At 50.9% G+C, this 21,679-nt stretch overlaps 5 protein-coding genes across 5 annotated transcripts; 3 read left to right on the forward strand and 2 right to left on the reverse strand.

Annotated features, from left to right (window-relative positions):
• Positions 1-44: 44 nt before the first annotated feature.
• On the forward strand, positions 45-1,417 carry alg3 (dolichyl-P-Man:Man(5)GlcNAc(2)-PP-dolichol alpha-1,3-mannosyltransferase; the record flags this gene model as incomplete). The annotated part of the gene is made up of 3 exons (XM_056895072.1): positions 45-171; positions 234-757; positions 815-1,417. 3 exons carry the CDS (start codon positions 45-47, stop codon positions 1,415-1,417), a joined length of 1,254 nt encoding a protein of 417 aa, XP_056754820.1.
• A 128-nt stretch (positions 1,418-1,545) lies between these two features.
• N7537_004015 (putative eukaryotic translation initiation factor eIF1a-like protein) lies at positions 1,546-2,026 on the reverse strand (the record flags this gene model as incomplete). The annotated part of the gene is made up of 2 exons (XM_056895073.1): positions 1,546-1,651; positions 1,716-2,026. The coding sequence occupies 2 exons, from the start codon at positions 2,024-2,026 to the stop codon at positions 1,546-1,548; spliced, it is 417 nt and encodes a 138-aa protein (XP_056754821.1).
• A 763-nt stretch (positions 2,027-2,789) lies between these two features.
• On the reverse strand, positions 2,790-4,409 carry N7537_004016 (sugar porter family MFS transporter; the record flags this gene model as incomplete). Its single annotated transcript, XM_056895074.1, has 1 exon — positions 2,790-4,409. The coding sequence occupies one exon, from the start codon at positions 4,407-4,409 to the stop codon at positions 2,790-2,792; it is 1,620 nt and encodes a 539-aa protein (XP_056754822.1).
• Positions 4,410-7,717: 3,308 nt separating this feature from the next.
• Positions 7,718-14,709, forward strand: ftmA (nonribosomal peptide synthetase ftmA; the record flags this gene model as incomplete). The annotated part of the gene is made up of 2 exons (XM_056895075.1): positions 7,718-14,562; positions 14,613-14,709. 2 exons carry the CDS (start codon positions 7,718-7,720, stop codon positions 14,707-14,709), a joined length of 6,942 nt encoding a protein of 2,313 aa, XP_056754823.1.
• A 2,113-nt stretch (positions 14,710-16,822) lies between these two features.
• On the forward strand, positions 16,823-20,898 carry pkcA (protein kinase c; the record flags this gene model as incomplete). Its single annotated transcript, XM_056895076.1, has 10 exons — positions 16,823-17,429; positions 17,542-17,808; positions 17,872-18,459; positions 18,515-18,910; positions 18,967-19,235; positions 19,272-19,398; positions 19,456-20,020; positions 20,088-20,289; positions 20,352-20,757; positions 20,837-20,898. Exons 1-10 carry the CDS (start codon positions 17,036-17,038, stop codon positions 20,896-20,898), a joined length of 3,276 nt encoding a protein of 1,091 aa, XP_056754824.1. The 5' UTR covers positions 16,823-17,035.
• Between the last annotated feature and the right edge of the window lie 781 nt (positions 20,899-21,679).

The raw sequence follows: 21,679 nt of genomic DNA on the forward strand, positions 1-21,679 counted from the left end.
CCACCTCGACTACTCCCCCCGTCAACCATCGAGCGTATCTCGCCATGGCATTGACAGCCAAGAGTATCGTCTACGACGTGCTCACTAATAAGCGCCATACACGATGGATTGCACCTCTACTCATTCTAGGCGACGCGCTACTCTGCGCCCTCGTCATATGGAAGATTGCCTGTAAGACCGCGTCCAGCTGTCGCGTACTAAACCAGACCCAGCTAACCAAGCAACAACCACAGACACTGAGATTGACTGGTCGACGTATATGCAACAAGTCTCTCTATATATCTCCGGCGAACGCGACTACCCCCTGATCAAAGGCTCAACCGGTCCGCTCGTCTACCCCGCCGCCCACGTATACATCTACACTCTCCTGTACCACCTCACCGATGAAGGCCGTGATATTTTCTTCGGGCAGGTGCTCTTCGCTGTGCTCTACCTGGCTACACTGGTTGTGGTAGTCGGCTGCTACAGACAAACGGGGGCACCTCCATACCTTTTCCCGCTCCTTGCTCTGTCCAAACGGCTACATAGCATATTCGTCTTGCGCATGTTCAATGATGGCGTGGCGACTTTCGCTATGTGGCTTGCTATATATCTATGTCTGAGACGCAATTGGACGGCGGGAATCGCGGTGTGGTCTTTTGGGGTTGCGATTAAAATGACACTCGTGCTGCTTGTGCCTGCTATTGCGGTCATCACTCTTCTCAGTTTGGGGTTGGTGCGAAGCATTTCGCTTGGGGCTCTGGCTGTTCTTATCCAGGTGGGTACTTGGAAGTCAATTGAGTTCTGGGGAGTCGGCTAACGCAAGAAACTACAGGTCCTACTTGCGGTTCCCTTTCTCCAGACTAACCCTACAGGCTACCTCTCTCGGGCATTTGAGCTATCCCGCCAGTTCTTGTTCAAATGGACAGTGAACTGGCGGTTTGTAGGGGAAGAAAAGTTTCTCTCAAGGGAGTTCTCTGTGGGTCTGATAGTGCTGCATATATCCTTGTTGGCTATCTTCTTCGGAAACTGGGTAAAACCCTCGGGCTCGAACATGGTTCGCTTCCTCCAGGATACTCTCCAGGGACGCCAAAAGACAGTTTCACTCTCAAAATCCTTCACTATGACTGTCATGTTGAGCTCACTGGCCATCGGCTTGCTTTGCGCCAGGTCGTTGCATTACCAGTTTTTCGCGTATCTCGCATGGGCGACTCCTTTCCTTCTCTGGCGCGCAGGTATCCACCCGGTTCTTATATACGCCGTTTGGGCGCTGCAAGAGTGGGCTTGGAACGTTTTCCCCAGCACAAACGCAAGCTCGGCGGTTGTGGTGTTGTCGCTCGCGGTCCAGGTCTTTGGCGTGTTGTTCAATGGCTCGGGCGAGGTAGATAAGAAGAGTGACAAGGGGAGTAGTCGCGGCAAGGCCACTGTCCAAAAATGAGAGATACCCTGGCCCCAATTCATACTGAGGCGTGCATATTTCGAGAATCATTGTTGATAGCCCAAAATCCCTGCGTACCGTAGCGACTGCCATTGAACAAACGCCTGGTGCCTTTGAAAGGCGATCACTCAGTCTGACTCGTCGGAGGAAGGCATTCGGCCTACACGAGACTCTTCCTCTTCGTCGTCAGAGTCAGCAGCTAATACAACGGGCTGTTTCACGAATTCCTTGGGCCTGTGGGAAGAGCAATGCCAATTAGTGAACGAGTTTGTGGCTAATCTTAATCGAAAACACATACCAGAAGGGAGCCTTCCTCCAAGCTTTCTCGTCTCTGACGATATTGACAATCTCTCCTCGAATTTTATTGTCCCGCTCCTCCTGGCCCTTGGTATCGACTACGACGTACGAGCTGCGCTTGATCCAGATAGCGGAGCGGAATCGTGCAGGTAATTCGACGAGCATCTGCTTCTTGTCTGTCTGTTCGACCAAGTAGATGTTGTTTCCGGTGGCTTTGATTGCTCGCACGATCTGCTGAGTGTCGGATAGCTCGTCTGGAGGGGTCAAGGTTCCCTCTGCTGTAGCTAGCATCTTTCGGCGAGGTGGTCCCATTTTCTGAAGGTGTAATTTGTATTGATGGATATCGCAAATGCAGAATGCAGAAATGCAGAGAGCTCAATTACAAGAGAAAGTTGGGAAGGGAAATTCTCCGGAAATAATTTGAGATCTTATCGGCGGGGCGGGTTTCCCAAGGTTCCCCTGCCCGCATTTACTCCCGTCACCATGTTATATGGCATCGAATTATCAGTTTCATGACCAAAGAGAATTCTTTACTCAATATTCATAACTGATCAGATACATACTAAACGCGGCAATATTTCTTTACGAGGTTCATATTCGGCCTAGCCGTGGGTTTTCCCCAAAATGAACCAAAGGGCAAATGTCCTTAGACTATAACAACTAAAAATCCATTTAACATTTACCATTTATCATTCTTATTGATTCCCCCTGCCTCAGAAAAGCCTCCGATGTCACGATCTGCATGTTCTGTCACATGCTTTGAGATCATTTGCTTCTTTCTTTGTTTCACTTTAGCTAACCTCGCCGAGGTGCGTCTTTTGAACTTTGGAATTTCAACCCGCGATGAAATGGATCACAAGCTTCATAATTGCCAAGTTAAGATCGGATACTACGAGTACATACTCATTAACGAGACGTGGTTCTGGGAAATAAGTAAATTTCACTTCATGGATCTGTCAGGCAGTGAAGCCCGATCTGCCGGCAGGGTACTGATTGATACCCGGGATAACTATATCACATGGCGATGGCTGTTTACCACGCTATTTCCAACACTCCTCTCCCACACCCCTTTGCATTATAGTTCACGCTTATTCTCGCTCTCGCCGCTGCTAGTAGCAATCTCAACCTTCTCGGAGTCAATGGCATGGTTGTCGGTGGTAACCAAACCAAGGTCGATCTGCATCTGGCTGATTTGCTCAACGCTGAGCTTAGGCAGCTCCTGGGCGATTTGGAATGGCCACTTCTTCTCAACGTGAGCCTTGGCGAAGATAACGTCAATCTCTTCCAAATCACGGCCGGCGGTCTCAACGTAGAAGAAGTAGGCGAAGGGAATGGCGGTGAAGTTGACTAGGGCGAAGAATAGGTAGAGACCCCAGGAACTCTGGTTAGAGAAAACGGGGGTGAACATAACAACAGCGAAGTTGTTAATCCAGTTGGTGCAAGTGGAGGCGGAAGCAGCCATAGTACGAGTGCGAAGAGGGTTGATCTCGGGAGGGTAGATCCAAGGTAGAGGTAGTGTAGTGAAGGCGAAGAAGCAGATGAAGAGGAAGATACCGACGGCGGCACCCTTGGCGTTTTGGCTTGTGCTGTCGATTAGGCAACCCATAGTGATTATAAAACTAAGACCCTGGCCGAGGAAACCGATAAAGAACAAGTTACGACGACCGACTTTCTCAATCATAAAGAAGGAGGGGATAGTAGCGAGAGCGTAGACAGTGGAGAAAACACCGCCAATGATCATAGCCATCTTATGATCCATTTGAAGGTTATTCTCGAAAAGGAGGGTAGAGTAGTAGATAGCTGCGTTGCAACCAGTGAATTGCTGGAAGAACTGACCGGAGCAACCTATCATCATACGCTGGAACTCTTGGGTTTTCCCGAAGGTGAAGAGAGTCTTCCAGCTGTTAGCCTGCTGGGACTCAACAGCCTTCATATCGGCCTTAATTAGGTTAAAATCGCGAAGGACGTCCTCGGCGTCCTCGTGGCTGTCATTAAGCTGAGCCATGACTTGGAGAGCCTCCTTATCTTTGCCCCGCATAATAAACCAACGAGGAGACTCCGGTAGCATAAGAGCACCGATGATAACGCCGATAGCGAATAGGATCTGGAAGGCGACGGGGAATCGCCACTGGACAGAGGAATTGGTGTAGGAAAAGCCGAAATCGATCCAGTAGGCAATAAAGGTACCGACAGCAATGATGGCACCCTCGAAGCAGACGAGGAAACCACGGTTGTGGGCCCTAGAACACTCTGACTGCCAGACAGGGATGGTGGCTGTATCCATACCGTTTCCAAGACCGGAGATTACCCGCCCGATCACAAATTGACCTAGACCCCAGGAATCGCCGTAGGAAGCTGTAGAGAGGACGGTACCGATCACCATGAGAGTGCCACCAGTGACCAGCAAAGGGGTACGGCCAGTGCGCTGGCCGAAGCAGAGAGTGAAGATAGCGCCGAAGAAACAGCCCAGTTCGTAGCAGGAGTTGACGGCACCTTGTAGGACGGAGACATGCTCCGCACTGTTGCCAGGACGGTTTTTGTCCAGGACGGGGAACTCGCCGATGAAAGATGTACCTTGCAGAATACCGGACATCAGACCCTGATCGTAACCGAACAGGGAGAAACCGACGACGGAGGTGATGGTAATGGCCCAGTGGAGCTTCTTGCCCCGGAGGCCGGAGTTGGTTGTCCACATATTGAGATGCTGCTTGCCTCTACCTAACTAAATGAGGGAGGATAAGGAGGTACTGAAACGACGAAGAAAGAACAGGAACAGACTCTGGGGGTGGGTGACGCTTATGTATCTTTTTTTGAGATGTATGCGTCTACATGTGTCTGTGGGCATCAGGGGCCCCGGGGTCCACTGGTCTCCATCGGTTGGTCCCGCCATGGAGGGAGTTTAAAGATGACGGCGGCGGCTTGAGTATCGTAGGCAAGTGTCGCGACCCGACTCGGGGGCTGAGAGCTTTCCAAGCCTGTGAGTGGACGAGCGGTAGAGGGGAGGGGCAAGTCTCGCGGGTTTGCCAAGAAGGCCAAGCGCCCCATTCATGTGAATGGAGTCATGGCAGCGGCTTAAGACTTTTCGGTTCTGCCCTCCGAGGATTGGCCCGTTGCCAAGGGCAAAGAAGCTCCCGCCAAGGGGAACCACCCGTTCACAGATGGTAGAGTTAAAGTTGGAAGATTCGGGAGATTCGAGATAGATGGGGTAAAGTGAGGTTTATTTTTTTGGTATGTACAAGTATGTACATGAGATCAAAGAAATCGTTCTAATTGGAATTAATCGAACTAACGATGACAACTTACATGGATTAATTACATGGATTAAATTAGTCCAATAGAAATACTAAATTACTGCCTGGGATTACTGTGTCATTCTAGGCTAATATTGCCTGGAGGTAGGTAGATCACTTCTTCGGCTGCCACAAGAGGAATCTCGCCCGACCCTCCACGGCCTCCACGGCCTCCATGGGGGAAAACGGGGGAGAGGGGGTGGAAATGGGGAAGAGGTCGGACCAAGGGTCTTTCCTTTGTCCTAGGTGAGCCACTGAGCGTGCCCTATCCCCCATACGGAGTAGTAAGACCGTGAATGAATCGACCATTGGGGCCATCGAATCATGAATGTCACTCATGAGACTCGCCTTAGTTGCCCCCTTCAACCCCCATCTTAGCCTCGGCCCTGTTTGACGCTGTCTCCGATGCCGACGGCCGGAATGGTTACACTTCCACACACTATGGCCCACATCGGATTTTCGAAAGCCAATCGCACTTCCCGGGGCACTCCCCGCGGGGACACGGCGGCCCCCTCTTAGCGGCCCCCCTCTCAGCCCTCGCCGGGATGGGCTCCACGCTAACACTACATTGCCGATCACAATGGTGTTTTCGACTCAATGGACGCCTTGACCCAGAATAGGTAGGTCCCGACTCGCATGGAAGCCAAAGAATTCCCCAGGAAACGTGTCAGGCGAAACCAAAAGACCAAAACTTCAATTTCCATTTTCATCCCATGGAACCAGGGACCGAGCGCAGCCCTAAGGCTGGTCTGATCCATGATGTTTTATTCTTGCGGGAAACCAAAATCCGACGTATAACGGAGAAACTCGAATGGAAATAGAAGACCGGAAATTACCAAACCGGAACTAGCCCGAAATGGACGGTTAAATACTTTTCGATATGAATCAGAATTATTTGGACTAGGGGGGTTTTGACTACGTAAATGCTACATAGCCCGGCTTTTCCTCTTTCTTTTATTGTTTATTGTTTATTGTTTATTGCTTTTTTTTCTTTTTTTTTTTTTTTTTTTTTTTTTTGCTTTTTGCTATTTGCCGTTTCCTCTCCTCGACAATTCCGTTCTCAACTAGTATGATTTCCATTCTCATTTGATTCCAACTGCGTATCCGTAAATCTTATAGTAACATGCACGGCCTATTTATCCTTATCCGGTGAAGCGATGGAGGTGTGTATGGGGTAGAAGGTGCGTGCAGAGACCAGGGTAACCCATGCAAGACCAATTAGATCACCAGGAGACCAACAGATTTCTGACAGGGGGCGTTGCTGAATGCACATGAGTTTCGGAACCAAATGGAATGTAAGGGATGAGGTACTCACCTGCTTTTGTATGTCATTTGAACCGTTGAATGCCCATAGATTCTTCTATAATGCTTTGAGCGAGCTACTGGAATGGATAGATGATTTTACTCTTAGAGGCTATTCCAAAACCGTCAAGCAATTCAAGCCACGGCTCAGCCAATAGGTCTTTGTAAACTCCACAGAGGGGGCCAGTCAGGACAGAAATCCATCCATCCACTTTAGACCGTCTCTTCCCGATATTTCCCTGAGATCCCAGTTGATTGCGCACCTCGCAACGTATTCATCAGTCAGTCCATTAGTCCAAGAACTCCAGCACCAAAACCACATTGATCCTAGTATCTCCACCTCATAATTTGATTGAGAGTCCGTAACCCTTGGCGGCCGGGGGAAGGGTATCATTGTATAATAACCTTGGAATGTAGTTTTTATTAGATAACTCGATCTGCCCCGAGGGCATCCACCCAAAACCGCCGTGCTCACCTCTAGCGTGAAGCGACGTCATTCTCGATGCTTGTGCCCCAGCCATCCGTTCGCTTATTTCGTCTTTCTCAAATGAATTGCTCGGCGGGGAATGCTTGTGCTCCATGCAGCTCCATGCCGTCAACCCCCGCTGTGGCGTCTGGGGGCCAAATTTACTACTGGCACGACAGACCAATATTAAATAATATACTCCGTACCGGAGGCTAAAACAACTAAAGGAGATCGTCACTACCTCCGTAGCACAACGACACCTAGGTAATTCATCTGATGGTGATCATTTGTTATACCGTGAAATGGAGCTGGAAAATCTCCTTGAAGTATAGAAGTAGTAAATAGTAGCTGAACACTTGCCGGTGAAGAAATTAGAAGACGCAGGAAATTGGAGGTTATTATAGAGCTCTCTACTATTATCAAGATCTCTTTTATAGACTTTATAGACTTCAGAACTTGACTTCCTGATCAAGACACTACCCCCTACGCTAATCCCTAATCTCTAGCCACCCTGAATTCCCTGGTGTCAGTAGTAGGAATAGTAGTGATAATACGCGTGGTTCTCCAACATTCTGTTGATCGACGTGTTGCACTAAATATGAGGCCCATGTCAAGCGCCCCCGGTGAATTCACTAGGCGAGTCAGGCGAGTGAACAAAATTAATAAATAACAAATTATTATGCCAGAACGTCGCAGGGATCGCGCGTCACTCGCGCACGTCAGACCTCACGGCCGCCTCCAATTCGTTCGGAGAATGAAAGAGGTACATTAGTATCAGTCAAGAGGTTTAACAAGGTACACCAGGGGCCGAGGCACTAGTCCGTATGTCTATTTACTCATCAGTGCTCACAGAGATGAAATAGCCCTCGCAGTCTCAACCTAATACTCACGGACATACATACATTCAGCCATCATATCTGGCGGAAGACCGGAAGCTGCCAGAGAATGCACGACAACCAGGCGACGGATGGAGTGCTGCCCATTCAGTCAAAGGAAACAAGCCTGGGACCATCCCCGATCAAGTTTTGCTGTTGGATGGAATGTACCTTTGACTTTAGTGCCTTCGGTTTGACGCCGAAGGATGTTTCCCCTGCACTCCTCATACTCTGTGCGGCCGCGTCTTATGGAGACCTCCGAAACTACACTGGGTGTGGTATCATTGGGATTGATGCAAACACCCAGCTTACCCCCGTCTGCAAAACGGACAACCTCGCGGACTGCCTCGTACCCATGGAACCCGATTTCGACCTTGGATCATCAATATCTCAAAATTTACATACTTTGGAGGATGATCTGCACGAAGAAGCCCAGCGGCATCATCAACACCAGAATGTCATGAATGGAGCCGCCATTCGTCACATCGTTATAATCGAGGAGAACAACGGTGGGAAATCCCCGAAATGGATGCAACAGCTCAAATCTGCTGGACAGACAGATGAGCTCATCCCCGCAACCGTTCTGCATTGTATCCTGGAACAAGGCCTTTTGTCAGTTCGAGTATGCATCGGCCACTCAGGCGCAGATGGGGCTCGCCGAACGCAAAGCGTTGTCGAGAACTTCTTGCACCTCCTCATTGAATCGCTCAGTCACCCACGATTGCGACTACTGGATGTAGTAGGAGGCTGCCTGCCCACCTCGCCTACGGCTTCCATTCCGGATGTTCCACCATTCTGGGAGGTCTGCGTGCAAAATGTAATCCAAGACCAATGTCAGAAATCTCCAGACTCTCTGGCAGTTGACGCATGGGACGGCTCCCTCACATATCGAGAGCTGGACGAACTTACCGACCGGCTGGCACGTGCACTGATGCTCTTGGGGATAGGACCGGAGCGCTTCGTTCCCATTTGCATGGAAAAGTCCCAATGGACAACGGTGGCCATCCTCGCCGTTATCAAAAGTGGGGGCGCATTTAGTCTACTAGACCCAGCCCATCCTTTGCCCCGCCTACAGCAGATCTGCGACGATCTTGGCAGTCCGTTTATACTGTCGTCGGAAGCGCAGGCAGCGCGATGTCTGAAGCTGGGAGATGTTCTGGTTATAGAGAATTTGGATCAAGCATGCCGATCAAGCCGTGTCCTCCACGAGATGCCCCTAGCCCAACCAGGCAATGCGCTCTATGTCGCTTTTACCTCGGGCTCCACGGGGAAGCCGAAAGGAGTCATAATTGAACACCAGGCTTACTGCTCAGGCGCTCAGTCCCATACCCAGGCCTTCCAGATCAACGACAGGTCTCGCCTCCTGCAGTTCGCCGCCTACGCGTTTGATGTCAGCATCCTAGAGACGTTAAGCACGCTGATGGCTGGAGCATGTCTCTGCGTACCAAGTGAGGCTCAACGAAATGATGTGGTGTTGTTCGAAGATGCCCTGAAGGCCTTCCGTCTCACCCACGTAGGTCTCCCTCCCTCCTTTGCTCGAATAGTCCCCTGGGCGAATATGGAAGAGCGACCCACGTTGTTACTAGGCGGCGAGCCGATGCGCAAGTCTGACAGAACCATTTATAGCGCGCTCGGGATGCGCTTGATGAATGCATATGGGCCTACTGAATGCTCTGTCAATGCGACGATCCATCATCGCGTTCGGCCCAGGCATCCGGTGCAGAACATCGGCAAGCCTACCGGGGCGGTTGCGTGGATCGTCGACCCTGACGACATGGAGAAGCCGATGGAATGGGACGAGGTTGGCGAGCTACTCCTTGAAGGCCCCATCGTGGGCCGGGGATATTTGAACAACAGTGATGCTACACGCACGGCCTTTATTGACCCTCCGGAATGGCTTCGACGGCAGCGAAAGGGGCAGTATCAGCATCGGGTTTACCGGACGGGGGATCTAGCGTCTCAGGATCAGACAGGAGCTATTCACATCGTCGGTCGCAATGACGGACAGTTCAAGATTCGAGGACAACGTGTCGAGGTCGCCGATGTCGAACACCACGTCAACGACTTTGTGGACACCAGTACTGAAGTTGTCGTGGAGAAGGTCAACACGTCCGACGACTACCAGAGGCTAGTCGCATTTATGGTCCTTGATGGGCCGTTACCTGCCCAGACGACTAGCTCGCTCTTTCTAGCACCGGATGCCACTCACCTGGAGAGCTTCAAAGCCATCCAGGAGCAGCTGCGTAACCGTCTTCCCCGGTACATGGTTCCCGATCTGTGGATTCCCTTAGCCCGTCTACCCAAGGCAGCATCTGGAAAAATCGACCGACGTTTATTGAGAGACACCACAGCGGCAATATCGCAAAGAGATCTTTACGCCTTTGCGTGCTCCACGAGAGAGAAACGGTCTCCTACCACTTCCAGTGAACGGACACTACAGCAAGTGTATGCTGATATCCTCCAAATCCAGCCCACCGCCATTGGCATGGACGATACCTTTTTGCGCCTTGGTGGCGATTCCGTCCAAGCTATTCGTCTGGTCGGGGCTGCAAGAAAGGCGGGACTGACCGTTCAGATGCAGGAGGTCCTCGCTGAGGTCAGTATCGCCGACCAGGCGGACAAGGCCATGACGATTGCGTCTTCGCCCGAAGCTATCTATGAGCCGTTTAGTCTGGTGGAGGCCTCTGTGCAGGCTGATGTTCTTAGGCTGGCCCAGGAACAATGCAGTGTGCAACTGTCCCAGATTGAAGACATCTATCCGTGCACGCCGCTGCAAGAGAGCATGTTCGCATCCTCGTTGCAGCACCCTGGCATGTACACCGGAAACATTGTCTTTCGAATCCCTCTCGGCGTGGATACCTCCAGGTTAAAACACGCGTGGAAGGACACGGCTTACAACAATCCTATCCTGCGCACGCGGATTATCCAAACCCCGCATGGGTTTTTTCAAGTCGTTGTCGACACCTTTGCTTGGCGAGAACATACCGGCCCCAATCTGAAAGCTCCGGGATTCACGGAGCTGGTCGGGCAACCATTGGTTCAATACCTTCTTAAAGAGAAGGATCGTGAGCTGATATTGACGAGTCACCACGCTGTGTCGGATGACTGGATGCTACGTCTCATTCGACAACAGGTGGAAGCCGCGTATCAAGGTCACTTGCTGAAGAAGCAGCATTTCCACCCCTTCATTCAATACACCCGGGGCCTTCAGGGCGTGGAGGAGTTCTGGGCCACCCAGCTGTCTGAACTGGATGCCACGGTATTTCCTGAGCTTCCAGCCAGCAATTACCGGCCTTCGGCCACGCAGTCCCTCCAACATCAGATCGAGGGGCTTTGTGTAGACAAGCAAACGCCTCATACCCTCCCTACTTACATCTACCTTGCGTGGGCATTGCTTATTGCTCACTATACCGATTCCGCCGATGTGGTGTACGGCGCAACCCTGAGTGGACGCAATGCCTCAGTCCCAGCCATTGAGGCCATGGTCGGACCAACAATCACGACCCTTCCATTGCGCATTCGATTACAGTCTGCAACCTCGGTAGTGACCGCGTTGGACCAGGTACAAAATACCCTAGCCTCTATGATTCCGTACGAACAGGCTGGGTTGCCACGCATCGCCAGGAGTTGCCAGGATGGCACGAGAGCCTGCCAGTTCCAAAGCCAACTCATAATCCAGTCCCCAGAGGAAACAGAGGATACAAATATTTTTGAACCTGTCCAAGGGTCCACCCATACCGGGCTAGATTATACAGCCTTCTGTGAGTTCGCGATGATGCTGTCGGTCTTACCTAGCCAAAACCGGACCAGGATGACTGTTGATACTGCGTTCGATCCCCATGTCCTCTCTCCAAATGCAATGCGCCGGATGCTATGTCAGTTTACCCACATTCTGCGTCAGATCATGCTGCAGCCTGCGCAGCAGATACAAGCAGTGGATATGGCATCCCCGGATGACTTGGTTCAGCTCCAACAGTGGAATTCTCAGATACCGCCGGCGGATTCCTCATCCTTGAATGACCTGGTTCTAACTCGGTGTCTCGATCAACCACTGGCTACGGCTGTGTGTGCGTGGGATGGGTCATTGACGTATTCAGATCTAGACGGCTTGTCCTCTTCCCTGGCCTACCGACTTAGATTGCTAGATGTGCACCCAGGTTCTTCAGTGGGGATATGTCTGGAGCGGAGTAAATGGAGCGTTGTCGCCATTCTGGCCGTCCTGCGCGCCGGGGGTACGTGCATTCTCCTGGACTTGCATAATCCGCGCCAGAGAATCCACGATATCCTCAAAGAAACTTCCGTTCAAGTCGTGATTAATAGTCAGACAACGGCGGAATTAACAAGCGATCTCACGCCAACCGAGCTTCGTCTCGATCCAGCAATCACAGATATCCTGCCCCAGACGCCATACCTGCCTGATTCACCGGTCCCTCCTAGTACACCCGCCTTTATTCTTTTCACCTCCGGCAGCACCGGTCGTCCCAAAGGCATCGTCATGCCGCACAGCACCTTATCCTCCAGTATTAGGTACCATAGTGCACCGATGAATGTCGGAGCTGATTCGCGGGTGCTCCATTTTTCCTCGTACGCGTTCGATGTCAGTATATACGAGATCTTCACTACACTGGCGGCGGGCGCAACCCTCTGCATTCCGTCAGAATTCGAACGTAAAAACACGCTTGCCGAGGCGATATGCCGATTCCAGGTCAACTGGGCGTTTCTCACTCCGTCAGCTGTGCAGACTTTGCAACCCTGGGAAGTCCCATGCCTGTCGACCTTGGTCCTGGGAGGGGAAGCCATCACCCGCGAAAATGTCGACGTTTGGGCCCCTGGTCGCACGCTGATCAACGGATACGGTCCCGCAGAAGCTACCATCTGCGGTGTTGGGACCATTCCACCGACGGGGTGGAAGCAGGGGTTGATTGGGTCAATTGTCGGTGGTGTCGGCTGGGTGACAATGCCCACTGACACGTCACGATTAGCTGCCATTGGGGCCATCGGAGAGCTGCTGCTAGAAGGACCATTTCTGGCTGCAGGATACTTCAACCTCCCGGATGTCACGGCCGATTCATTTATAGAGTCCCCGGCATGGAGACAGAGAATGCCCCTGGGTCCATCATCGGGTCTCTATCGGACGGGAGATCTCGTGCAGTACCAAGATGATGGAACCATTCGATACATGGGCCGTCAGGGCACACGCTTGAAGTTGCACGGCCAAATGATCGACCTGGGAGAAGTAGAAACCAACACGCTCCGTGAGTTCCCTGCAGCCAACAGAGTAGCTGTCGAGATACTCTCTTTGGATGTTGGCGGCAACTTGGCAGCAACACTGGTCGCTTATATAAAATTCGACTCTAACGACCCCAAAGAGCGCGACGCCAATGGTATTTTAGACTCGGTCTGTCCGGAATTTCGCCACAATACGACTGAGGCGCAGAAACGCCTCCGAGGGCTCCTTCCATCGTACATGGTCCCGTCCATGTTCATCCCAGTCCAGGTGATGCCGCAGACCGTGACGGGGAAACTTGACCGTCGCAGCCTACGATCAGCTGTCTACTCGCTCTCCCCCGAGGAGCTCCAGAATTACCGGGCAGCGCCGCTAGCGAAAACCTCAGTCTCCAGCGATGCTGAGCGACTACTGCAAGCCATGTGGGCTGATCTCCTGGGCACGGCCAAGGAATCTATTGGGGCAGAAGACAACTTCCTGGTCATTGGTGGTGATTCGATATTCGCCATGCGCATGGTAGCCGCGGCTCGACGTGCCGGGTTCGGCTTCACCGTGGCGGACGTCCTGAGCCCGAACAGCTCATTGTCATCCCTTGCACTGTCCTTACAGGAAGTCGGGCCCGGTCAAGAGAAACCTGTTTTGTCTGCTCCAGCTCAGCCATCTATGCTCACATCAATGGATTTCCAGCAGCATCTCAGCTCCCTGCAACAGCAAGGAATACTGCCCTTGGTAGGAAACGTGACAAGCGCGTGGCCAGCTACGGAGGCACAATCAACACTCGTCTCGAGGTATCCATGGTTCCATTTCCAGTTTCCATTCCACGGCGAACTCAATGAAGATCAACTGCGAGATGCTTGTCGGGCACTTGTCCATGCTCACAGTGTGTTGCGGGTTGTCTTTACTAAATATCGTGAAGAGCTCTTCCAATTAACCCTAGCCGAAGATATGAATCTCCCTCTGCAGGTAATAACGACCGATAACTCGTTAGACTCCTTTTGTGAATCTCTTTGCCATTCGGAGCAAGCTGTTTCGGTTCCTTCAGCAGGAGTCGCGACCCGTTTTACCCTGGTCTCCAATCCCACGCACACAGACCAGCGACTCATCATTCGTCTGGCCCACGCCCAGTATGATGCCAATTCCATTCCTATTCTGGTTCACGATCTCGAATCAGTATACAATGAGGAAAAGAAGATCGCAGATACCTCTTTCGACTGGTACCTTGAACAACGGGCGCGGCATTCAGATCAAGAGCAGCACCGGGCCTTCTGGCAGGAGTATCTAGTGGGCTCTTCCCTTGCCTCATCTCCCCTCGATCTCACGTCGGCCACCCAGCTGGTCACAGGAACCTGTGATCTCGCTTTACCAGCAGGGCTCCCACCTTATGTCACCCTGCCCACCGTCGTGAAAGCTGCTGCCGCTCTAGTCCTCGCTCGACACCTCCACCGACCTGATATCGTCGTCGGCCAGACCGTCGATGGGCGGAGTCTTCCATTCCCCGACATCGACCGAGTTGTAGGCGCCTGTAACAACTATATCCCGTTCCGGGTACAGCCTCGTGCGTCCATGACCGCCCGAGACTACCTCCTCCATGCTCAAACCCAGCATGCCCGGAGCCTGGGTTCCGAGTCTGTAGATCTGCGAACGATCGTCTCGAACTGCACAGATTGGCCGTCTTCCACGGAATTCGGGTACATCGTGCAGCATCAGACAGCTAATCACGGCCTAACGTTGACACTAGGGTGCAAGTCCGCGTCTCTCAAGCTGGTGGGTGGGCTGTTGCCCGCATCAGAGGTGTGGATTTGCTCTACCGATACTCCATCCGGGGTGAGAATTGATATTCACTCCTCGACGCAGAGAATGAGTCTCGACCGGGCCACATCTATGGCGTGTGAAGTTTGCGCAATGATTAATGATCTTCTGACAAGGTTGGATCGATGTCTGTATGATATTGAAGGGATCACATTCCTAAGCTAGATAGTATTTAGTCAATGACCTATAATTTAGGAGCGCGTTTGTCTTTGCTATATTATTTGCAGGTGTAGTGAAGCATCAATATAGAAATAGCCCCTTTAATATTCTCTCTGATCCTGGCAGTTCACCTTTTTCCTTCTCATTCCCATGTCGCGGCTCGAGGTTTTTCTTATTCTCAGCCAGTGCCTGAGCTGCCAGCGCCACATAAGAACTTGGGTGTAAGAACTTAGCACCGCAATCGCTCTACCGTTGCTCACAATCCGCAGTAGTAGTCTACCACGCAAATTAGGATGGTGGCTAAGGCGCTCTATATGCTCAGCTCAGAGCTGTGGATCACCCCCTTCCCCAGTACCCCAGTGCCAGGGTTTCTTTTATTCAAATAGTTAATAGATGCTGCCTTGTTGGCGCGCAACCAAAGGCTTGTCCTTGAGATTATGTAATAATTAGGTCACGGGACCGGAGTTCATCCGGATTATGTAATTATCAAGTGAGAAGAGAAGCGACTTTTACGATTAGGTAATACTTATGGGCGTCCTCAATGAGCAAAAAGCGGCAAGGGAAAGAAAGCCAGTGTCTGTTTGTTAGTTTGTTAGTAACACGCTACTACCATAACTATACAACTTCGAACACGCCCCGAATATGCAGCCAATAGATATTTCCAACTGCTCATTGTAATATCTGCATGAATTTAATTATTTGGCATTCATCTTGCGAGGGTTCTCTAAATGCAGCGTAGCACTAACAATGACACCGGCCCAATAAGGAAGGTGGACGGCAAGCATACTCTTATTACTACAATTTGTTTGTTTAGATAGCATCCATGGATCCATGGTTATATACAGATGTTGTTAGCGAGCGAATGATAGCCATAGGATATATTCATTGCATTGCATGGAAATTCCCTTTGGGTTTCAGCCTCTTGATAACCGGTCCAGCGTAGTCCAGCGTAGTCCAGCGTACCATGTATAGCCCCTCGCACTTTAAAGAAGGTTTTAATTCTTTTTCTAATACCTTCAATTTGGACAAATATCTCTCTAATAAGATTTTAGTCTGGCGGTTAGGGCGGACAATAGACAAATCTCACACCTGCTTCGTAATAGCGTGTTAATCGAACGAATCGTCTTAAATTTCGCTAGGTTCGTCTATTCCCATGTTCCTGGGGTCTTCATTGGGCTGACAAGGGTATCATCTTTAGAATGCGAGGTCTAGCCATTCATAAATCGGGCTAGATCTACATGATAATAGTAAATGTAGGATGAATGCCTTATGTATTCCATTCGGAGCCTTGGCCTTGTACTGTATTTCTTCCTCTATTGGTTGTGAAACTCGTGAAATCACCAGTTTTAGCCGGCAAAAAAGACAGAGAGATGACTTGGTCATCAGATACGAAGACCTTCGGAGTGCATCAAAAGCAATTACGATCTCTTATTATCCCTCAATGTATGCAGTAAGGGGGATATGGCACGATCTCTGTGCCCGATGAGGAATCCCTGACAAAGCGACAATTCCAGTCTTTTACAATATTGTACAGTGAAGTACCAAGGGAGTTGAGACTGTTCTGGCTATTGTCGATCACGGGTTCGGAAGTATGAAGTGTGTGTTTTGTTATACTACATGTGTTCTGTACATTAGTAGATACATATATGTACCTAGGAGTATGCCCGACTTGGGGAATCTGTAAGCAGATATCATTAGGTTGATATAGATATAGATATATAAGACATAAGACGTAAGATATAAGACAGATATATAGATCTATAAAGATTCACATGTTAATACTGTTTAATGTGGACAATACTGTCACAGTGTTAAAACAGTTTTCGCCACTTCCTTATCGGTGCGTGGTAGTACCAACCTCCCCGTAACTCTCGTCTGGACTTCTTTCCTGATCTAATCCCATCGGGTAAAATTAAAGGATTCTCTTTCTGTTTACGTCCACCAATTTGATACTTTCTTCTGTTTTTTTTCTTCTGCTTTTATCAATTCAATTTCGGCTGTAAATCGACTGGGTGATCATCGCGGGCAGTCTGTCTCACATTTTCCGAAGTGGCATTACCTGCGCCCGTTGCGCCCCTTGTCAACAACAGCCCCGCGAATCCTCTCCCACCAACAACCCACCTCGACCTGGCGCAAGCGCACCCTTGAATTTTGAGCCAGCCTTGCTCTTTGTCCCTCGTCAGACCTGCCATCATGGATGGGGACGAGCTGATCGCCTCGGTCTTCCGCAAGATCGAGCGGGAGAAGGCCCTCATCACCGCTGCCAGTAACATGCGGCAGTCGACCGACAATCCCCTCGTGCAACAGAGAGTCGACGCCAACATCCGCGATGGCCGCAAGAATATCGCTTACCTGGAGGAGAAAATGAGAGAATTACAAATCCGTCAGATGAACCAGGAAGGTGGTTCGCCTGGTCAGCGTGGAGGCCCGGCCCTCTACCCCAAAGACCACCCCGGATACCCTGGCGAGCAAGGTGATGGTCACTACCCTCAGGGTGGCTCCGGCTCCATGCCTTCCGGTGCCCCATTCGCCGACCCCCGACCTTATGCTCCGATCCCGAAGGCGAGGCCCAATTACACGAAGCTAGGTACGTCCTTGGATGCCGCTCCTGCCAAACCCTTCCAAAAAAAAAAAAAATACAGGAATGCTGCGCTGAGTTTAAATCGCTTGGAATGCTAATATGAATGGCTATGTCTCAGATCTGATCAAGTATGACACTCCGTACCTCGGGCCGAAGATCCAACTCATGCTGTCTCAACTGGAGTTCAAGCTGAGTGTGGAAATGCAATATAAAGCCGGTATCGAAAAGATGGTCCGCTTGTACCAGGATGAGGGCGATCGGAAGAGCCGAGCTGACGCCGAGGGTCGTCGCATTGAGAGTAACCAAAAGATTCAGCTTCTAAAGCAGGCGCTGAAGCGATACGAAGATCTTCATGTTGATATCGAATCCGCCGATGCACCAGACGGTATGAAAAACATGGCAATTCGTCTGCGAGCATAATGCGACATGGGTACTAACTAATATGCAGATGAGAGTCTTAGTACTCCGAACATGCGCAAGCCGCTGACAGGTCTACTGACAATGCGCATCCATGCGGTTAAGGATGTGGACCATGCAGCTAGTTCACGATTCTCTCGAGGACCAGAGACATACATTGTCGTCAAAGTCGAGGACACGATCAAAGCGAGAACCAAGGCCACCCGAAACGATAAATGGTTGGACGAAAGCTTTTCCATGGATATCGATAAGGCAAACGAGATCGAATTGACTGTTTATGACAAGTCGGGAGATCGCCCAGTACCAATCGGTATGCTTTGGGTGCGCATTTCGGACATCGCGGAGGAGATGCGTCGCAAGAAGATTGAGACGGAGCTCAACGCATCTGGCTGGGTATCCGCAGACAAGATGGGTGATGGTGGATCCCCCCGACATGATCAAGCCGGTTCTCCTATGGGCTCTTCACATGGCCCTAGCCCCGGAGGACGCCCGGGCACCTCGGGGCATGGTGCACATGGACACCACGGTGGCGAGAGCTCAAATGCTCCCCCGAGTGTGACGATCGATTCATGGTTTGCCCTAGAACCGGTTGGCCGGGTTCAGGTTCAAATGAGCTTCGGTAAGACTAACTTGCATTGGCCTCAAAAGAAGCATCATGTGCTAACTGGATATAGCCAAGCAATTGAAGGACCGCCGTCCCTTTGACATTGGTCTCAACCGTCAAGGTGCCGTTCGCCAAAAGAAGGAGGAGGTTCACGAGAAGCAGGGCCACAAGTTCGTCACCCAGCAGTTTTACAACATTATGCGCTGTGCACTGTGTGGAGAATTCCTCAAGTATGCTGCCGGCATGCAATGTGCGGATTGCAAGTACACCTGCCACCGCAAGTGTTACCCCAAGGTTGTCACCAAGTGTATCAGCAAAGCCAACTACGAGACCGATCCGGACGAGGAGAAGATCAACCATCGCATTCCTCACCGATTCGAAGGCTTTTCCAACATCTCCGCGAACTGGTGCTGCCACTGCGGCTATCTGCTTCCGTTTGGACGCAAAAATGCCAAGCGCTGCTCTGGTAGGCACATTACTGACACCGGAACTCTTTATAGTCCATACTGACCTCTTTTATAGAATGTAGTCTTACGTGTCACGCTCAGTGCACTCACCTTGTGCCCGATTTCTGTGGAATGACGATGGAAGCCGCCAACCAAATTCTCGAGACATTGATTCGCACCAAACATCACAACAAATCTGCCTCTGTTAGTTCTGGCCTCAGCAACCGTACCCTTCGAGCAGGCGGTCCGCCCCAGCCCGCTCAAGACAACGCTGCCCTCTCCTACCCCCAGAAGCCGATGGAAGGACCCTACGGGGTTATTCCTAGACAACCCTCCGCAGAAGCGGTAAGCGCTGCCACTAACTCCTTCATGACTCCACAGTCACCAACTGCTGTTGCACAGGCCGCACAGCGCCAACAGATGCCACCGAAATCGCCCACAGGGCCTTCCGCCGCCGCCGCCGCTGCCGCCGCTGCCGCCGGGCTACGTAGCCCCCAGCAACCCCCAGGTATGCAATTTCTAATCATGTGTTAAAGAGAGACTCTTGATACTAATCAAATCTTAGCCGAGATGGGCCGTCCCATGCCGCCACCTCAGGCACCTCCCCAGCCTCAACACGCCCATTATGACCCATCCGCTTATGCCAATTTCCCGCAGCAGGCTCCACCCCAGGCTATGCAAAAGGTGCAGCCTGCAGCTTATCCGATGGCACCACCTCCGCAGCCCATTCAGCAACAGATTCCCCAACAACAGCAAGTTGCATCTCCTACCAAGGAGGACGCTGGAGGGCAGGCAAAGGCTCGCATTGGATTGGATCACTTCAATTTCCTTGCTGTTCTTGGAAAAGGTAATTTCGGAAAGGTCATGTTGGCTGAAACAAAGAGCTCCCGCAAGTTGTATGCCATCAAGGTGCTGAAGAAGGAATTCATTATCGAGAACGATGAAGTGGAGAGCACCAAGTCCGAGAAGCGTGTTTTCCTGATCGCAAACAAGGAACGTCACCCATTCCTTCTCAACTTGCACGCTTGTTTCCAAACTGAAACTCGTGTCTATTTCGTCATGGAGTATATCAGCGGTGGTGATCTCATGCTGCACATTCAGCGTGGCCAATTCGGCCTCAAGAGAGCACAGTAAGTCCTATGCTTAAGTCTTTGCCCTGTTTTGGCAATTGGAAATGCTCATGCTCACAAATTTTAGATTCTATGCCGCCGAGGTTTGCTTGGCACTCAAGTACTTCCACGAGAACGGTGTCATCTACCGTGATTTGAAGCTCGATAACATTTTGCTGACCATGGATGGTCACATCAAAATTGCTGATTATGGTCTTTGCAAGGAGAATATGTGGTATGGTGGCACAACAAGCACGTTCTGTGGTACTCCTGAATTCATGGGCCCAGAAGTAAGTGGGATCAAGTCTGATTGTGTGTTTTTGAATTACCGATGAGCTAACTTTTGTCATAGATTTTGCTGGACAAGAAGTATGGGCGGGCTGTGGATTGGTGGGCATTCGGTGTTCTCATCTACCAGATGCTTCTGCAACAGTCTCCGTTCCGTGGTGAAGATGAGGATGAAATCTACGATGCCATTCTTGCCGACGAGCCTCTCTACCCCATTCATATGCCTCGCGACTCCGTATCAATTCTCCAGAAGCTGTTGACTCGTGAGCCCGAGTTGCGTCTGGGCTCCGGTCCCACAGATGCTCAAGAAGTGATGTCTCATGCCTTCTTCCGCAACATCAACTGGGATGACATCTACCACAAGCGGGTCCCCCCGCCATTCATCCCCACAATCAGCAGTCCTACCGATACCAGCAACTTTGACCAGGAGTTCACCAGTGTAACTCCAGTCCTGACGCCTGTGCAATCTGGTAAGATCTTCTTGGCTGTTTTTTGTGCGTGCGTGCTGGAAGATGAACTGTAACTAACCGATGCTTTTTTTTTATTTAGTGCTCTCGCAAGCCATGCAGGAAGAATTCCGTGGATTCTCCTACACTGCTGACTTTGCTTGATTCCACCGATGTGTAATCGGGATGATCATCGCTTGCTTGGACACCTGTCACGAGTTGTTGACGAGGGTGTCAATTCGGTTCATAGGGAGTTTAATGCCGACACGTCCGGTTTCTTCAGGGCGCCGCGGGTCTCCCGCCCTTTCCAGCACTTCTTGCCCTTCAAATTGCTTCAACATACCCAAGCGCAGTTTCGTTTTAAGTGCCGGCGTGGACCGGACCTCACTGACATGCTTCGACCGCCGGATACCCTGGTTAATGAAACCTCCAGGTTGCTTTTGCTTTCTCGATTCCTTTGTGTGCTTATCTAAATTGCTTGCTCTATTTTTTTCCCCTTTGGGTTGTTTTTTTTTTCTGTCTAAGTTTTCCTTCCGACTGGTCGGGTTTATGACTCTATTCTATGTCGGGCATTTGATGTCCAAAAAAGGGGAGGGGACGGGTTCCTATATGGGAATTGCGTGAAGTGGTTCCAGGTTGATGAGAGTTTGATGAGAAATGACGAAGTTTGAAGATCCATGAAGATAGCGTAAGTCCCTTCAGGGACTCGTGCGCGTCATGTCCAGTGTTATGTTCTAGCGGTTCGTGATATGGAGAGGAGATACAAATACGAACTAATATATCCCATCCGTCTATTTTGTAGCTTGGATCATGGTGCTATAGACACATTTACACATGCCCCATGCGTGTATATCACATTCCGGATGCGACTGCCCTCTTCCCTTCCAAGTCGAGGGCTCGAGTACCTCGTTCCTCCCCAAATAGGAAGCTCGTACCTTCCTCTCTC

This window comes from Penicillium hordei (assembly GCF_028827395.1).
Source record: "Penicillium hordei strain IBT 12815 chromosome Unknown utg000002l_segment0_segment0, whole genome shotgun sequence".
Taxonomy (NCBI): Eukaryota; Fungi; Ascomycota; class Eurotiomycetes; order Eurotiales; family Aspergillaceae; genus Penicillium; species Penicillium hordei.